Here is a 16496-nt window from a genome sequence, read left to right as displayed (position 1 = left end):
CTCAAGAGTTTGAGCTCTGAGCAACAGCGGTTTGAGTCCTGGCCCAAGCTGAGCAGCCGCTGAGCTGCCAACAGGTGGCAGGATGGCTCAGCTAAAAACAAAAACAAACAAACAACAGAGCTCGTGCTCATAACTAACTGAGCCACCCGGCCGGCCCCAATTTTCTGTGTTGAATTTTATTGGGGAACAGCCATGGTCATTGGTTACACATTACTTTCATGCTACTTTGGCACAGCTGACTCTTTTAGGGAGAGGGCAGCTCACAGTGGCCCATGCTGGGATCAAAGCGGCACCTTGGTGTCATCAGCACCACGCTCTAACCAACTGAGTTGACCGATCACCCCCACGAATTCTGGTTTTAAATAACTGCTTCCTCACGACCCTGAAGACAGGTTTCCATTTGGTTGTGGTGTTCATTTTGTCCACTGTTTCTGATGACAATCAGGTGTCATTTGTCACTTCTTTATGTTTAACTGTTTTTTTTAACTCTGCAAGAGCCTTTGAATCTGTTTTTGTTTTTGTTCTACAACCTCATGTTTTGGTTTGTAGGCGTGTGTATTTCTCTATGTTGTGTGTTCGGAGCTCATTGAGCCTTTCTGTGTAAAGGCTCCTCTCTGGAAATGCTTTTGTACTATTTAACCATGGTTTTATCTTTCCTTGTCCATGCTTTTGTGACTCCTATCTGATGTCAGATCTCCTGAAACTTTCCTTTATATGTCTCACCTTTTCTGTCATTTTTTTTATGTTTATCGTTTGCTCTGTCAACTAAGAGATTTTCCTGGTTTTATCTTTCGGAGCACATTTCAGTCTTTTGCCATTTCTAGGGTATTAATTGGCCTTTACATGGACTTTTTCCTGAGCTTTTTATTTTCAAATGTTATTATTCGATTATTTGTTTTTTGTAGCAGTTTGAGTTCGTTGGTATATGAGTGAGGTGCGCTCCCCACAACACTGACGGTCCCCACGCAGTTCTCATGGTGACTTCCTCCTTCTGCAGCCCACCACCACTTAGTAATTAACTCTTCTATAAGGAGCTGCCCCGTCTCCTCCACTTACTTATTTGTCCTGTAATTTATTAGTGTGGACTAAAGAATGTCTATTTTCTTGAGTTGTACGACAGTGTTACCGTTATTCATTTTGTCGTTCAAATCTTTCCAACTGTGACCATTGGGGCAGAGTTGGCTCTGGGACCCTTTTGTCATGGTCCTTTGTCTGATTTCTCACTTCCTGGACCAAGCTCATCTTGAATTGTCCCTGTCCCCTCCCTGGAATCAACCGCTTCTCCAAGGAGTGATGGTCCCTTGTAGTGGATGGTGGCAGTTAGAGACCAAGGCCTGGAGCCAGATGTGCTCACGGCCGCTGGCTGTCCCTTCCCCCAGGCCCTCCCGGCACACAGCGCGACGGGGCACAGGCACGCCTCATGCCCGGACAGGGGGCACGTGTTTACACTCATGTGAGCTGCGGGTTAGCCACGTCAGCGTCCTCAGGCGAAAAGTTCCCTTTTATCGCTGAGGTCCTGCCGTGATTGGATGCCGGAGTTCATGAAATGCTTTTTATGTACAAGTGTCACAGATTTTCCTTTTTAAGTCTGTTGATAGGGTGGGTTACATCAATTGATTTTTAAGACTTTTCCTTTTGGAAATAGGTGTTGATTCATGGGGGAGTCACGAAGCTGGGACAGAGGTGCTGCGTGGCCCCGGGCCCTGATTTCTGAATGCTGCAGCCTCGGGCTTCGGGCAAGGCCCGCGCGGCTGCGACGTGTGTTCCTTTTTATGTGTTGCTGGAGTTGCTTTACCCCCAGGATTTTCACGCCTGTAGTCATGAGGATATTGGTCTGTGGTTGTGGGGTTTGTTTTTGCGTCATGTCTGTGGTTGTGATCGTGCTGCCCTCATGAAGGGAGTTGGCATTTTGTCTTCTTTAAATGATTGGCAGGATTTTCTAAGAAACTGGAGTTTTCTTCACCAGATACAGGACATCCCTGGGGTGTGCTGCTTCCCGGGCGAGCGTCTGGGTTCTGTGCTGATCAGTGAGTGGGTGCCCCTCACCTGAGGTTAAGGTGCACAGGCCTGGTGGAGAGCTCCCTGGTTCCCCTTTTAATTTCTGAAAGTGTTTAGTAATAACCCCTGTTTTTTCCTGGTTCTGATTAAGGGATTCTTGTCGTATTTCCCCGGTCAAACTGGCTAGTCGTTTATCATTTCTCCGATCTCAAAGAACCAGCTTTGATCCCACTGACTCTTTCTTTTGTTTTCAGGTCTGATTTCTGCTCTCGTCCTTTCTCTGCTTGCTGTGGGTTTCACTTGCTCCTCTTTTCCAGGTTCCTTCAGTCGCAGCTTCGATGGCTGATTGGACACCTCCCTCCTTTTCTAGCGGAAGCTCTCACTACCACACACCCCAAGCCCTTCTGTGCCCGCGGTCCTGGTCTGCCGCCTGAGGCTTTGAACGAGCCTATCTCCTGGCTCCTTCCGGCTCGGACTTCGTAACGCCTGGACTCATCCCCACAGTGTCAGGCTAACAGGGCTGACAGGTTGGGCACTCACGAGCGATGGGACGAGAAGGCAGGTGCAGCCCAAAGTGCCGAGCTGAGCGTGTGGGCTTCCACGCGGCAGCCTGAGGCCCTAGCGGGGGCTTTGTCGCTGCGCAGCGGTCACTCGCCAGGAGGGCAGGCGGTAGGGAGCATGCATCTGGCTGAATCGCAGGGGAAATCATGCCTGGCAGGAGAGAGCAGCGTTCTCGCAGCAAAGGTCCCCTGCGGGCAGGGGCCGCCCCTTCGCCTTGGCCTCCCGCAGCTCTCGGCTCCTGGCAGAGAGGAGCCCAGGAGGAGGCCTTCGGGATCAATGGAGACATGGAGACGGTTCTGCGGGGGGCACCCTGAGGGCCCCTGAGCCTGCCGTCCTGGATGGCCTCCCGTTACCCCCTTGGCCTGTGCCAGCCCTGCGAGAGGCGTGCACCGTCGCCTGAACGTCCCCGTGCCCCCGAGGCTAGGCGGTCCCTGTACCTGAGGGACTACATTTCAGAAAGGCGGAAAGGAAGGTTCCGGGCTTGAGCGGGCCAGCCTGGGGCTGACATGTGGGCTTCTTCCAGACTCTGTGTGTGGACTTTTCCGTATCAGCCGATCAAGGCACCCCATGCCCTGGTGCCTATTTACGTGAAGTGAACTTAACATCGGCTGTTTCCCGGCTGAATGGGTCTCACTCAAAAACCTGCTCGGCCAGCCTGGCAGCCCGCCTTCCTGCAGGCAGCCCCGGGTCCTCCCGCGGACATGGGGGGAAGTGAGACGCCGTGGCCCAGCGCAGGGTGATGCCGGGACGGCTGGGCTCCCCTCCCCACCTAGACGTGGTAAGGCAGTCCGTGTTTGGGGGCCACTTCTGCCTGCCTCCCAAGATTCCCGTTCCCTCCCACAGCCACACATGATGGGGACAGCATCTCCTGTGGCTAGGAGACCGAGCCACTGAGAGGGCAGTTAGCGTCGGTGGGACACAGCGGGGCCACAGTGCTTGCTGGTCCCTCTGCTGGTCCTGTGGTCAGGCTCGTGCCTTGTAAGGGCCCTTGACACCAAGGCGCCGAGGCAGACTGGGGGACAGCGAGGCGTAGATTCTGGATTGAAAGACACTGGTGTGCGTAACAGGCCCTGCCGGGCTGGTCTGGGCAGCGCTCTGTCAGCATCTGCTGGGCTATGTGCATGTCACTGCTGTTTCGGGGCCTCCCTGTGGTGGGCTGATCACACTGCCTTTGTCTTCCCAGGCTGTGACAGAGCACGGCCCCGCTCCCGGGAGCCCAGGGGCTGGGCCTCGTCCACACCCCTTGACGCCTTTAAAACAAGAAAAGCAGCCCTGGACCCACAAAGGGCCACGCGTCATCTTCCCGTTCATGCCCCATCTTTCCATTTCTTTCCTAAGTCCTTTTGTAACCAGTATAATAGAAGAAAAACGGCATCTCATTACTGCTTTAATTTGTATTTCTCTGACTCTGTTGACGTGAGCATTTCATCATATGTGTGTGAGCCCTCTGGGTTTCTTTTTTTCTTTTTTTTCAGATTTTTATTGGGGAATTGGGGGATGGGAACAGTGCTGAGGAGTTGGGGGAAGGGGAACAGACAAGTTGCTGTCGTTTTTGTTCTTCAGTCTAGTTGTGGAGGACGTTGCTTCACTGGCCCAAGTTGGCACCATCATTGTGCTCTTCCCGGGTGAGGCAAATCAGTTGCCGGCTTCTGGACGGCCACTCACTGCGGCTGCTGGCCGCTCACGCTGGCTGCTGGCTACACACGGTAGCCCATGGCAACCCATTGCCACAGAGGCTGCAGCCTATGCTGCTGGCGACTCACGGCAGCCCAGCTCCAGGTTGAGCTGTTGTTCAGCATCTTAGCTGTAGAGGGCAGTGTCACTGGCCCTCATATGTGGGATCTGAACCGGGGCCCTCTGGTGTCCCAAGACAGCTCTTAACCAACGCACCACTCGGCCGGCCCTGGGTTTCTTTTTTAAGTTGACTGCTTTTTATTCCTTTTTCTGAGGATTGTGCTTATGTTTTCCTGGTGGGTCTTCAGGCATCCTGTTCCTGTGCCCCCCCAGTCAGTTCTGGGCGTGGCAATCACCTTTCCTGTTCTGTCCTGGGACCATAGGTGCTGCCCAGGGGTCCTTCCTGAGTACGGATTCGTGTTTGGATGGGAGCAGATGTAGCGAGTTCTTTCCAGTGGTTTGTGTTTGCTGAGTTTGAGACGTCCTCTGTAACCCCGGGCCGCAGGCAGTCCCGACACCTCCCTCTGATGTGGGGCCTTCACTGTTCACCCACCCTGGACTTGACGGGGGTGGGGGTGGGGGGTGTGTCATGTTCAGGGAGGGGTTCAGCGGGACCTCCCTCCGCACAGAAGCCCGGCTCCCCCTTCACCACCGGGGCGTCTGTCCCTCCCCGCTGCTCCGGGGCCCACCCAACTGCCTACCTGCGGGTCCCTCTGAGCTCTGGGGTCTCGTCTCATCATTGCCCCACCTGTCCCTTCTCGGGCTCGAACTGCACTGTTTTGTCACTCTGGCTACAGTGTTGGTCTCAGCGTCACATAAGGCAACCCTTCTAGTCCCCCAACCCAAATCTTTGAAAGAAACTGCTCCTGGTCCCCGGGCCACAGTTTAAACCAGCAAAATCCAGAGCGAAGAAGCCACTTAGTTCTTCTCCCTTCCCGCCCCCACGGAGGAGCGGGCCAGGTGTCCACCTGGCTGAGGGCCTGGAGCGCACACCTGTGCTTCCACTGAAGGCCGTTGGCCCCTCCTGCAAACCTCGTCTCCACGGGCCCCAGCACAGAGCGTCCCCAAGGAACAAGCCCGGGGAGTGAGGAGCCTGGCTCCTGACCAAACCCTGTGCGTGACCTGTCAGGCCCGGCCACCGGCGATCACAAAGGCGTCACCCTCCTGCCACACCCCAGGCTTGGGGCACAGCCAGGGCGCTGCCTTCCCACCGGCCACAGCTGCGTTCCATTCCGAGGCCTCCTTCTGGGGATTTGCTGCTGCTGCTCTGGCTCTGGCTGGTGCCCAGCCCTTCCGCTCCCACTTCCTGCAGGAGGCTGTTGTCCTGGGGCTCCCACATGTGACCCCGCTGGGCCCTTCCATGGGGGCGATGGGTGTCGGTGCCCTTGTGGTTCAGCCCCCTCTAACGCTGTGGCGCTGAGTGATCACAGCCCTCCCTGGTCCCTTCCCCTGGGCTAACTGTCCCCTCTGACACTGTCAATTCAGATCTTTCTCCAGCTCAGCTGGGCCCTGACGGGGGGTAGTCAGCACCCTCCCATCTGACAGGTGAGGACACAGGCCCTGAGAGGTGCAGTGAGTTGTGAGTGGTGAGGTCTCATGGGGACCTTACGTGTAGCTTTGTCAGCGTAGCTGCCTCCACATCTCGGCTACACTGTAGGTTCCTGAGGCCGCAACTATTTGCTTCTTAACCCGACGTTGCGAGAAGCCTTGGTGGGGTGCAGGAAGGCCTCCCAGGTGAGAAGAGGCTGCCGCTGCCACGTGGCTCTGTTGGAGGCTCAGGCAGGTGGGAAGCGGGGCGCCGTGTGCCTGTGGGAGGCTGAGGCCGCTCGCCAGACGCGCAGCTCCTGCGCGCTTGGTCAGGGGAGCGTATCTGCTGTGCTGCTTGCTCCTGAATTGGAAGTGGGGACAAAACGTAGGCGAGCTGGTGGTCACTGGCCACGCGTGTCCTGGCCGGTTTGGCCGATGGCTGAGAGGCCGTGGGTCGGTTGTCTTGTCCTGCATGTGTGGCTCGGCCGTTATCAGGGGGCACGTTCGGGCCCTCAGCATGGACACAGCCGGTGCCCAGGAACGTGCTGAATTGATAAGAATTCATTTGCAGCACTTCTCACCTGCTCGCGTCCAAACGTTCGCAGACAGCTCGACTTCGTACTCGCAAAGCGTCACTCGTTCTGCACCCAGTGGTGGCTTTTCCAGGAAGATACAAAGCTCAGTCTCTGTTAGCCTTGAAAGCCCTGCTGTGTGTGTCTGTGTGTGTGTGTCTGTGTGTGTGTGTGAGTGTGTGTACGAGGCAGAGACAGACACACGTGCATGTGGCCTGAACACTGTCAGAGCAAAGACCGCAGGTGTCAGCTCGGATTGGGGTGGGGCGACCCCAGGAAGGGGCTGTTTCAGTTACCCGGTGTGGGAGAGGCTCACACTGGGATGAGCGGAATTCAGGGACCCCTCTCTGTTAATGGGCCCTAACTGCCTGTGCCTGGGGCCCGGCCAGGCGGTGGAGTGTTCTGGAAGCCGGGCAGCCTGCCTGCCAGAGGACCCACATTATCCGAAGGAGAGGCTGGATCCTGGTGGGGCCACAGCTAAAACCGAGAGGGGTGAGCCCACCACCAGGCGGGATCCGTGTACCTACTGTTTCCCAGTCTTTTGGGGGGTGAATTTGAGGTGCACAGTGTTTATTCAGAGCCCTGAGTTCTCCAGGGTCCCCGACCAGGCACAGCTCCACAGGACGTGGAATCCAGCCAGCCTGAGCTTTGGGTCAAGGTCAGGGTCTTGGAGCACAGACTCCCTCCCCTCCCTCAACCCCCGCGGATGCCTGACTCCTCCCGAGGCCACCTGGGACTCCCACCACCAACACACACACATGTGCACACATGCACGCGCGCGTGCGCACACACACGCGCACACACACGCGCGCACACACGTGCACGCACGCACATGCACACACACACACACACGTGCGCACACACATGTGCACACGTGCACTCACACTGCAGCTTCCACATGACCCCTGCCCTTGACATTCAGACTTTAGAGGACACAGGTGCTTCTGTGTCTGCCGCCTTCGGGGTTGCTCCACAAGCGACTCTTTTCATAGCACAGGAAGCGACGCTTGCTCTCTCCACGCCCTACTGCTTTGATTTCAATGACACAAATTGTAACAGAGCACTGAGGCCTCTTGTCACAGAGCAGGCGTCTGCCCCGCTCCTCACAATGCCCTCCCCGGAGGTCCTCCCAGGCTTCGCCCACTCTCCCGCCGGCCTCATGTGTGTCCCGATGCTGCGTGTCCCTGTCCCGCACGCTCTGTACACACTTCCTCCGTGACTCAGGCCACAGTGTAGGGAGCTGCAGCTGTCCTCTTGGACTGGTCACTCATGTCCCACCCACATTCACAGAGGACAGGCTTTGACGGTTTCCAGGGCAGGGACTCAATCACTCCTCCCTGCGACACCAGCTGGGACAGCCATGGGTGAGATGGACTCAGATGGCCCGCGGGAGCAGCTGGAAACTGGCAAGCGCCCCAAATATTAGCTGTGCGCCACTCCCAACGAGGAGTGGTGTCAGCCCCAGTACAGACAGAAAACGAGCGTGCACTCCTGAGCGTCCACAAGGATGGAACCAGCCAGTGGCCAGATCTGCCGGGCAGCGCCTGGCATGGCTTCTCGCTCAGCCAGTCTTGCTGCAGTGACATTGCCGCGTCCGGATGCCTGGTTGGCGATGGAGGCACTGCCGAGAGCTCAGGGAATGCCATGCCTGGCCCTCCTGGTCCCTAGATGCTTTACGTGTGCAAGCCTGTCTCCCAGGGGGACCGTGTACTCCCTGGGGCTGGGGCTGGGGCTGGGGCTTGTCCCTCCTTGTCCCCCAACACACCCAGCCCTGCGCCTCGTTGTGGGGTGGGTAGGACAGGGCACGGGCAGGCCCAGGTGGGTGGTTATCCGGGGATAATTGTGACACCAGCCCATAGGGACTCCGGGGGAGTCTGCATGCTGTGACCCGCGTCTGCGCGCGGGGTGCCCCGTCACGTCCTGGCATAACCCGCCTGTGGTTTCCTTGACACAGACCTGCGCCCCCTGGACATCCTAGCAGAGGCAGTCCCTCCAGATGGCGCTGCGAGCGGAATAAGCGTGACACGGGTTCAAGGTGCACTGGGACTCCAGCTTTCGGCCGCTGCCCCCCACGCCATGAGCTTCCCTGCATCGAAGATTTTCGTCAGATGCGACCTGTTCCCTGAAGAATTTTCCATCGTTGTAACCTTGAAACCTCCCAGTCTTCCCCCTAAGGTCAGTGACACTTCTGATCTTTGCGTCAGGATGACCCACAGTCCTCAGTGCCAGAGCATGCGAAGGGCACGACGCAGCAGTCAAGGTCTCCCAGACCTCAAGGATGGCCTTGATAGGTAGTGAGGCCCCATCACTGAGTGTGCAGGCAGAGCCTGGGTAGCCATTTGCTCGGCGTCTGTACTGGGAATTCCTGCAATTATCACTTTTCTGCTGTGCTAGCCTGTCAGAGTCCAGGGCGAATGCTTCAAGTTTTTAGTTTGACGTCCTCTAGCAGGAAAGTCCATCAGTAAAGTGACAGCATGTCTCTTTTTGGGGTCTGATTCTCTGTGACTTACAGTCCCATCCACCCCAGAGCCAGCTAACGGTCTGTCCGCCTGCTGGGCTGGGAGCCCCTGGAGGGGAGGACGGTGCGATTCCCGTGGGTCCCAGGACAATGCACTTCCTAGGTGTGCCGAATCCTTTCCACGTCCGACCGCGCTGTCCACACTGGGAGCCTCCTGTGGGCTTTCTCTGTGGACTCTGGCTCCGTCCGGAATTTCCTGGGCCTTCTGCTCACTAACCCCCTCCTCTTCCGTTCCATCAAATCTGCTGTCAAACCCAGCCGCTGAGTGTTCAGTCGCAGTCATTGCGTTTTCAGTTCTGTGATTGCCGTTTTCTCCTTTTTTATGTGAGTTCCAGTTCTCAGGTTAAACTCTTTGTCTTGTCAGCTACTCTCCTGAACGCGACTCCAATATTTGGAAGCAAGGCCTCCGGCCCACGGACAATTCCAATACGTGGCTCGCCCGGGGCTGCTCTGCTGTCTCTTTCCGTTCCCTGTCCCGCTCAGCCATTTTTTAGCAGCCTTATGGACGGATGGTGAACACACCCCACGATTCATCCGTGTAATGTGCCCAGCTCACTGAGGTCCATGCAGCCCCCAGTACGGTCAGCGAGGAATGTGCCCACTGACAAGCCCTGGGCGCGTTAGCTCTCCAGCCCCCAGCACTAAGCACGCTAATGGGTCTGCCTGGTGAGGGTATTTCATCACATGTGGCATCTCGTGAGGCCATGCGTTCAAGGTTAATCGTGTTTAGCACATATCAGTACATCATTCTGATGATGTGGCCAAGTCCTACCCACCGTGTGGCCCCCACGGTTGTTTGTTCATCGCCTGATCAACGTGTGGCTGTGTCTACCTGTTGGCTCTTGTGAACAGTGCTGCTGTTAACATTCACATACACACTTGTGTATGGACCCACGGGTACGTTTTGTTTCTGTCGATTGATACCTAGGAGTGGAACTGCTGAGTGTCATGGTGACTGGTTCATGTTTTAGGAGCTGCCAGGTGATTCCCAGGGCAGCGGCACCACCTCCATCCCCACCAGCAGTTGCAGCTTCTCTGCGTCCTCGCCAACACTTGTTGTTATGTGACGATTTTGGTCCAGCCACCCTCGTGGGCATGAAGTGGTGTTTCCTTGGGGCTTCGATTTGCATTTCTCTGATGAATAGTGCGCATGTTTCCATATGCGTATTGGCCCTTTGTGTGTCTTCTTTGGAGAAATGTGTTTTCAAGTCCTTTGCAGTGTTTAATTGAATTACTTTCCTTTTAATTGTGGAGTTACACGTGTTCTTTATATTTGAGATATAAGTCCTTTATCTATATATGGTTTGCAAGTATGTTCTCCCATTCAGTGGGTTATCTGTTCACTTTCTTGCTAGTATCCTTTGAAGCACAAAACCTTTTAATTTTGATGGAGTCAGATTTATCTTTTTTTCCCTTTCTTATTTATACTTTTAGTGTCATATGAACTTTAGAATCCAGTGCCAAATCTGAGGTCACAAAGATTTACCCCGATGTTGTCTGATAAGAGTTTTATAGCTTTAGTTCCTATATTTATGTGTTTGATTTTTTTACTTTGAGTGGATTTTTAATATGGTATCAGGTAGGGGTCCAATTTCATTTTTCTGCATGTGGATTTCCAGTTGTCCCAGAACCCTTTGTTGAAGAGCCGATTCCTTTCCCCCTTGAACGTTTTTGGCACCTGGTTGAAATCAATTGACCATACATGTATGGGCTTATTTCTGGACTCTCAATTTTATTCCATTGATAAATCAATAAATATTTGTTGTCTATCCTATGCCAGTACCACACTGTTTTGATTATGGTAGCTTTTGTAGTAAATGTTGAAACTGGGAAGTGTGAGTCTTTCAAATTTGTTTTTTCTCAAGATTGTTTTGGCTATTTTGGGTTCCTTGTAATTCATATGGAAGTATGAATTTTTAAATCAACTTGTCAACTTTTACTAAGAAGTCAGTTTCGATTCTGATAGAGAATGCATAAATACATAGATGGTTAGGAGAGTGTTGCCATCTTAAATTAACAATATGAAGTCCCCTGATCCACGAACATGAACATGGGATGTTTCCCCATTGATTTAGAGGTTCTTTAACAAAACAGAAACAATGTTTTACAACTCCCTGAGTATTAGTTTTGAAGTTATTTTGTTCCTGTTTGTCCATTTCATCTAATTTATGTAAGTTATCAGCACACAGTTGTTCATAGTATTTCTCTATAATCCTTTTTATTTCTGCGAGGTTGTTAGCAATGTCCCCTCTTTCACTTCTGATTCTAGTAATTTGAGTCTTCTCTCTTTTTTTCATAATCACTGTAGCTAAAAGCTTTTCATTTAAACATTTTTTTCTTCCAAAGAACCAGCTTTTGGCTTCATTGATTTTTCTCTATTGTTTTTGTATTCTCCATTTCATTTCTTCCTGCTCTACTCTTTATTATTTCCTTCTTTCTGCTCGCTTTAGGCTTGGTTTGCCTTTCCCCCCTTGTTATAAAGTGAAAGGTCCAGTTATTGATTTGAGACCTTTCTTTGTTCTTAACATAGGAACCTATAGCTTTAGCCGAAGTGCTTTAGCCAAATTCTATATGTTCTGCTCTTTTGGTCTTCATTTTCGTTCATCTCAAAGTGTCTTATGATTTCCCTTTTGATTCCTCCTTTGACCCTTTGGTTATTTAGCAGTGGGTTTCCCCAATGTTTTTCTGTTAATAACTTCCAGTTTCCTTCCAGTGTGGTCAGGGAATGTACTTTGTGCTAGTTCTATCCTCTTTAACTTACTGACATTTGTTTAATGTCCTAGCGTACATTCCATCCTAGAGAATGTTCCACGTCATTTCTGAGGAAAGTGCATCCTGCTGTTGCTGGGTGGAGTGTCCTGTAGGACTTGGTGGTTTATCGTGTCATTCAGGTCTGTCATTTCCTTGTTGATCTTCCCCAGTTTTCTATCCATTGTAGACATGAGCGTATCGAAGTCTCCAACAAATATTTTTGAATTGTTTATTTTCCCCTTTGTTTCAATCAGTTTTAGTTGAATGTATTTTGGTGCTCTGTTGTTATTTGCATACATGTTTATAATTATTATATGGTCCTGATGGATTGACCTCTTTGTCATTATAAAATGTCCCTCTTTATGTCTAGTAACAATTTTTGTTTTAAAGCCTATTTTATCTGCTAGTATAGCTACTCCAGTTTTCTTGTGATTGTTGTTTGCATATATATCCTTTTACTTTCCATCTAGTTGTATATTTGAATCGAAAATGTGTCTCCTATAAAGAGCATATGGTTGAATCTTTTTTTTAAATCTAACAACTCTGCCTTATGGTTGGATTGTTTAATTTATTTACACTTAAATTATTATTAATATATAGTCAATGTTCAATCTTCATATTCATGTGTTTTGTATTTGCAAATTTACCTACTCACTAAAATTGATTTCTAACACCAAAATAAATACTCGTGATGTTTTTTCATAGTCATTCTTGGGCATGCACAGAGCAGTAAAACATTTGCTGTCCCGATGTGCATGTTCCCAGTTGAGGCTGAACAAGGAAACACCCTGCCTTCTTGTTTTAGCTCATACTATAGACGGGGTCCTTTTTTCTGTCTATTTAGTGCCACATTTTCAACATTTTCATGCTTTTTATTGGTGGTTTTGCTGTTTAAAATGGCCTCCTAAGTGCAAGAAGGCTATGATATGCCTTATAGAGGGAACACAAGTATTAGATAAGCTTCATTCAGGCATGAGTTATGTCACTGTAGAAAGTGAGTTCAGTGTTAATGAATCAACAATGAATATTAAACACACATTGTGAAATTCTCTCTCTCTCTCTCTCTCTCTCTCTCTCTCTCTCTCTCTCTCTCTCTCTCTGTGTGTGTGTGTGTGTTTAAAATCTGTCTCTGTCCTCTGTTCTTGCTAATATTTGGTCTTTGACCCTGGTTTCTGACACAGAGTTCCTAAAACCTGTGGAATTTCCTAAGTGATAGATCACTAGGTGCCTCTTTTGTTCTCATAAGAAGACTCTGGGTGGCTCCTGGATGAGGGCTGTCACCAGAAAGACCAAGTCCTGATTAGAAGCTGGGAGCTTCCAGCCCCGCCCCCCCACTCCCCACCCCCATCTTCCAGAGAGGGGAGAGAGGCTGGAGATGGAGGTGATGATCAATCATGCTTTCCTGAGGAAGCCTCCATAAAATCCCAATTGTATGGGGTTTGGAGAGCTTCCAGGTGAGTGGACACATCCACATACTAGGAGGGTGATGCACCCCAACTCCGCAGGGGCAGAGCCCCTGCACACAGGACCGTTCCAGATCTTCCATATATATCGCTTCATCTGTTTGTCTGTATCCTTTAAAAGATCTTTTGTAATAAGCCATCAATAGTAAGCAAACTGTTTTACTGGGTTCTGTGAGCCATTCTGGTGAATTACTGAACTGAGGAGGGGGCTGTGGGAACCTCTGATTTGTAGCCACGTAGAACAGAAGTTGTGGGTAACCTGGACACCTGCTACTTGCAATTGGCATCTGAAGTGGAGGGCAGTCTTGTGGGACTGAGCTCTTAATCTGTGGGGCCTGACACTAACAGTGATGTCAGGGTGATGTCAGGATTGAATCGTAGGATGCCCCACTTGTGTTGGAGTATTGGTTGGTGTGGAGAAAACCCACACACCTGGTTTCAGCATCGTTAAATGTGAGAGTGAAGGAAAACACAGTGCGTTTTTCCTAGACACACATAAAACAAGGTTACGTAAGGAGCAGTTGACAAAAATGAGACCAGAGGCTCCCAGGCACCAGCCCTGCACTTCCCCAGGAGCAATGGCTCAGTGTTTGCCGTGACTTTATAGAACAGGGTTAGCACCGGTGGCGAGAATCAGCTGCGGCTGGGTTTATGCCTGCTGGTTTACTTTTCTGTTCCTGCGTCTCTCGTGTCTTTTTGTTGTGTTCCTCTCATCCTCCTTTGCTGCTTTCTTTTGCATTTGGTGAATATTTTCTAGTGTAGTATTTTGATTTTTAAATAATTTTTCACTATATTTTTAAACGTTTTCCTTAGTGTTTGTTCTAGGGCTGATCATATACTTATTTTAACTTATCAGAATCAACTTCTGATTTAGAGTTACTCAATTCCAGTGACGTATAAAAACACTGCTCCGTTTTATATATACTGTGTTCCTTCTTGTTCTTTTTATGGGCTTGCTGTTGTACATATTACATTTATAAATGTTAAAAACCCGACCATACGTTCTCATAATTATTAACATACATTTATAACTTTTTTTTTTTTTAGCTGAGCCATCCTGCCACCTGTTGGCAGCTCAGCGGCTGCTCAGCTCGGGCCGGGCATTGAACCGCTGTTGCTCAGAGCTCAAACTCTTGAGTGAGCTCTTAACCAACTGAGCCACTCGGCTGGCCCCCATTTATGACTTTTAAGAAGCTTAGAGAAGAAAGGAGAGCAAGTACATATTTATAGCCTTTGTTATCTTAACTTTTTTATGATTTCGGATTCTCTTCACTTTTTCCTGTGGATTTAAGTTGCCATCTGGAGTAATTTCCTTTGCTCAATACGGCTTTGCTCTTATGTACTGATATTGTCAACTATGTTACATTTTTATATACTACAGGCCCAACACACATAATATACATATTGTTGTATTTAATTGCTTTTAAATCAGATAATAGAAGAATAAAATATACATTTGTATTATCTTTTGTAATTACATGATTGCGTTTACTGGTGCTCTTTGTTATTTTTTCTGTGGATTAGAATTTTTGTCAGGGGTCACTTGCTTTCAGCCCGAAGAACTTCTTTTAGTATGTATTATAATGTCAAATTATCTCAGTTTCTATTTATCTGGGGATATATTTTGCCTTCAATTTTTAAAAGATAGTTTTGTTGGATACAGGATTCTTGGTTGACAGGTTTTTTTGAGCACTTTGAGTATATCATCCCGCTGGCTCTGGTCCCGTTTCTGACGGAAGCCCCCTGTTGGCTCCCGTGTGAATGCCTCTTCATTTCCCTCTTGCTGCTTTCAAGACTTTCTCCTCATTTTTGATGTTCAGCATTTTTGCTGTGATGTGTCTGTTTGTGGATCTTTTGTATGTATCTTATTTGGAGTTCATTGACTTTCCTGGGTGTGTAGATTAAAGTTTTTCAATAAATTTGTAAACTTTTCAGCCATTATTTTTTTGAGATAAGATTTCTCCGTTGTGACCTGACTGCCATGTGGTCCTTCAGCAGAGCCCCAGCCCCACCCATCAGAGGTCAGTGAGGCCTCAGACCCTGAAGCCCACTGGCCCCTGACAAGCCCTCAAGGGAACCCTGGGCTAATTTTGCAGAGCTCTGCAGCCCAGAGGCCCCTGCCCTTGTCCCTTCAGAGATGTGACAGAGTACAGTGGCCATACACTGAGGACACAAGGGGCCATGACCAGACGTTGATCACCAGGTCGCAGGTGTAGAAGAGAGCACTGGGCCTCGGGATGCCACATGCTGTGCAGGTGTCCGCAGGACAAGTCTCCATGCTACTGTGCGTTCACTATGACAGTGTCCAGGAACTGGCAATAGAGGGACAGCCCACAGGCACTGTATCCTGATGGCCTTCTGCCTGGCGGGGGTGGGGGGTTCTTTAGGGAGGAGACCCTGCTCTGATTTTCATGCAGAGACTGCAGGAGCCCCTGAGCACCCCATGCAGGTGATACAGTCTGAGCTGTGAGGAGAAGACACAGGTGTGAGCATTAGCATTCTATGGGGAAGGTTCTATAAAAGCTCAGGGTGCTATGGGCCAAGACATTTGCCCCACATGGTCATTCCTATTGCACTAGCAGTGGTCTGCATCTCAGCCCCTCCCCATGAGCCAGTCTCTGTCCCCAGAAAGACACGTTTTCCTCACACCTGCCCCAAGGATCACTCCCGGTGAACACACACCTCCTCAGCTCCCATGACAACCGGCTTCTTGAGCCCACAAAGTGCATCCCCCTGAGGCTGGGCCAGCTGAGACCGCCCCCAGCTGCCCACATCTCTCTTTTCTCTTTTCTCTTTTCTGGGGTTGTCCTTTCCTCCTCCTCCCTGAGGGAGTAGAGCTTCTGTTTATAACAGCAGCTCTCCATGGGATAGAGCAGAGGGTTGTTGTTTTCAGGATTGCCTGATTGCTACTCTTCCTGCAAAGCCATCAAAACATTTCTGCTGTCTGTCCTCTGAGGACAAACACAGGTCAGAATTGTCCAGCTACACGCAGGAGCCCGTAGCATTGACAATGAGCCAGTGATGCTGACCTACAGCACAAAACTAAACACCAACCAGGAAGGGGAGGCTTCACCAAGCCTGTGCTGGGGCGACGCACACCCCAGGAGGGGTATAAAAGCAGACAGCCGAGCACCTCACACTCACACACTCACTCACACTCACACTCACACCCTCCTCCCAGCTCACCTCCAGCTCCACCACCCACCATGGCCACGTCCACCCTGTCTGCTCGCTCCAGCGACCTGAGCTATGGCCACCGCGTCTGCCTGCCCGGTTCCTGTGACTCTCACACCGACGCCTCCTGGCAGGTGGATGACTGTCCAGAGAGCTGCTGCGAGCCCCCCTGCTGTGTCTCCAGCTGCTGCCAGCCCTCCTGCTGTGTCCCCAGCTGCTGCCAGCCCTCCTGCTGTGTCTCCAGCTGCTGCCAGCCCT

The 16496-nt window shown here is 50.9% G+C and overlaps 1 protein-coding gene across 3 annotated transcripts in view; it reads left to right on the top strand.

Moving 5' to 3' along the window:
- TSPEAR (thrombospondin type laminin G domain and EAR repeats) overlaps nt 1-16496 on the top strand; it is a 128955-nt gene that overhangs the window by 67856 nt on the left and 44603 nt on the right. For all 3 annotated transcript variants that reach the window (XM_019624997.1, XM_019624996.1, XM_019624995.1), the window contains exon 2: nt 8287-8507. In XM_019624997.1, coding sequence (XP_019480542.1) covers nt 8409-8507 — 99 coding nt within the window. In that variant the 5' untranslated portion in view covers nt 8287-8408. The remainder of the gene's footprint in view (nt 1-8286; nt 8508-16496) is intronic.

This window comes from Hipposideros armiger, unplaced genomic scaffold (assembly GCF_001890085.2).
Source record: "Hipposideros armiger isolate ML-2016 unplaced genomic scaffold, ASM189008v1 scaffold_612, whole genome shotgun sequence".
Classification (NCBI taxonomy): domain Eukaryota; kingdom Metazoa; phylum Chordata; class Mammalia; order Chiroptera; family Hipposideridae; genus Hipposideros; species Hipposideros armiger.
The sequence above is the reverse complement of the archived record's forward strand: the minus strand, read 5'-3'. Positions and strand labels throughout refer to the sequence as shown.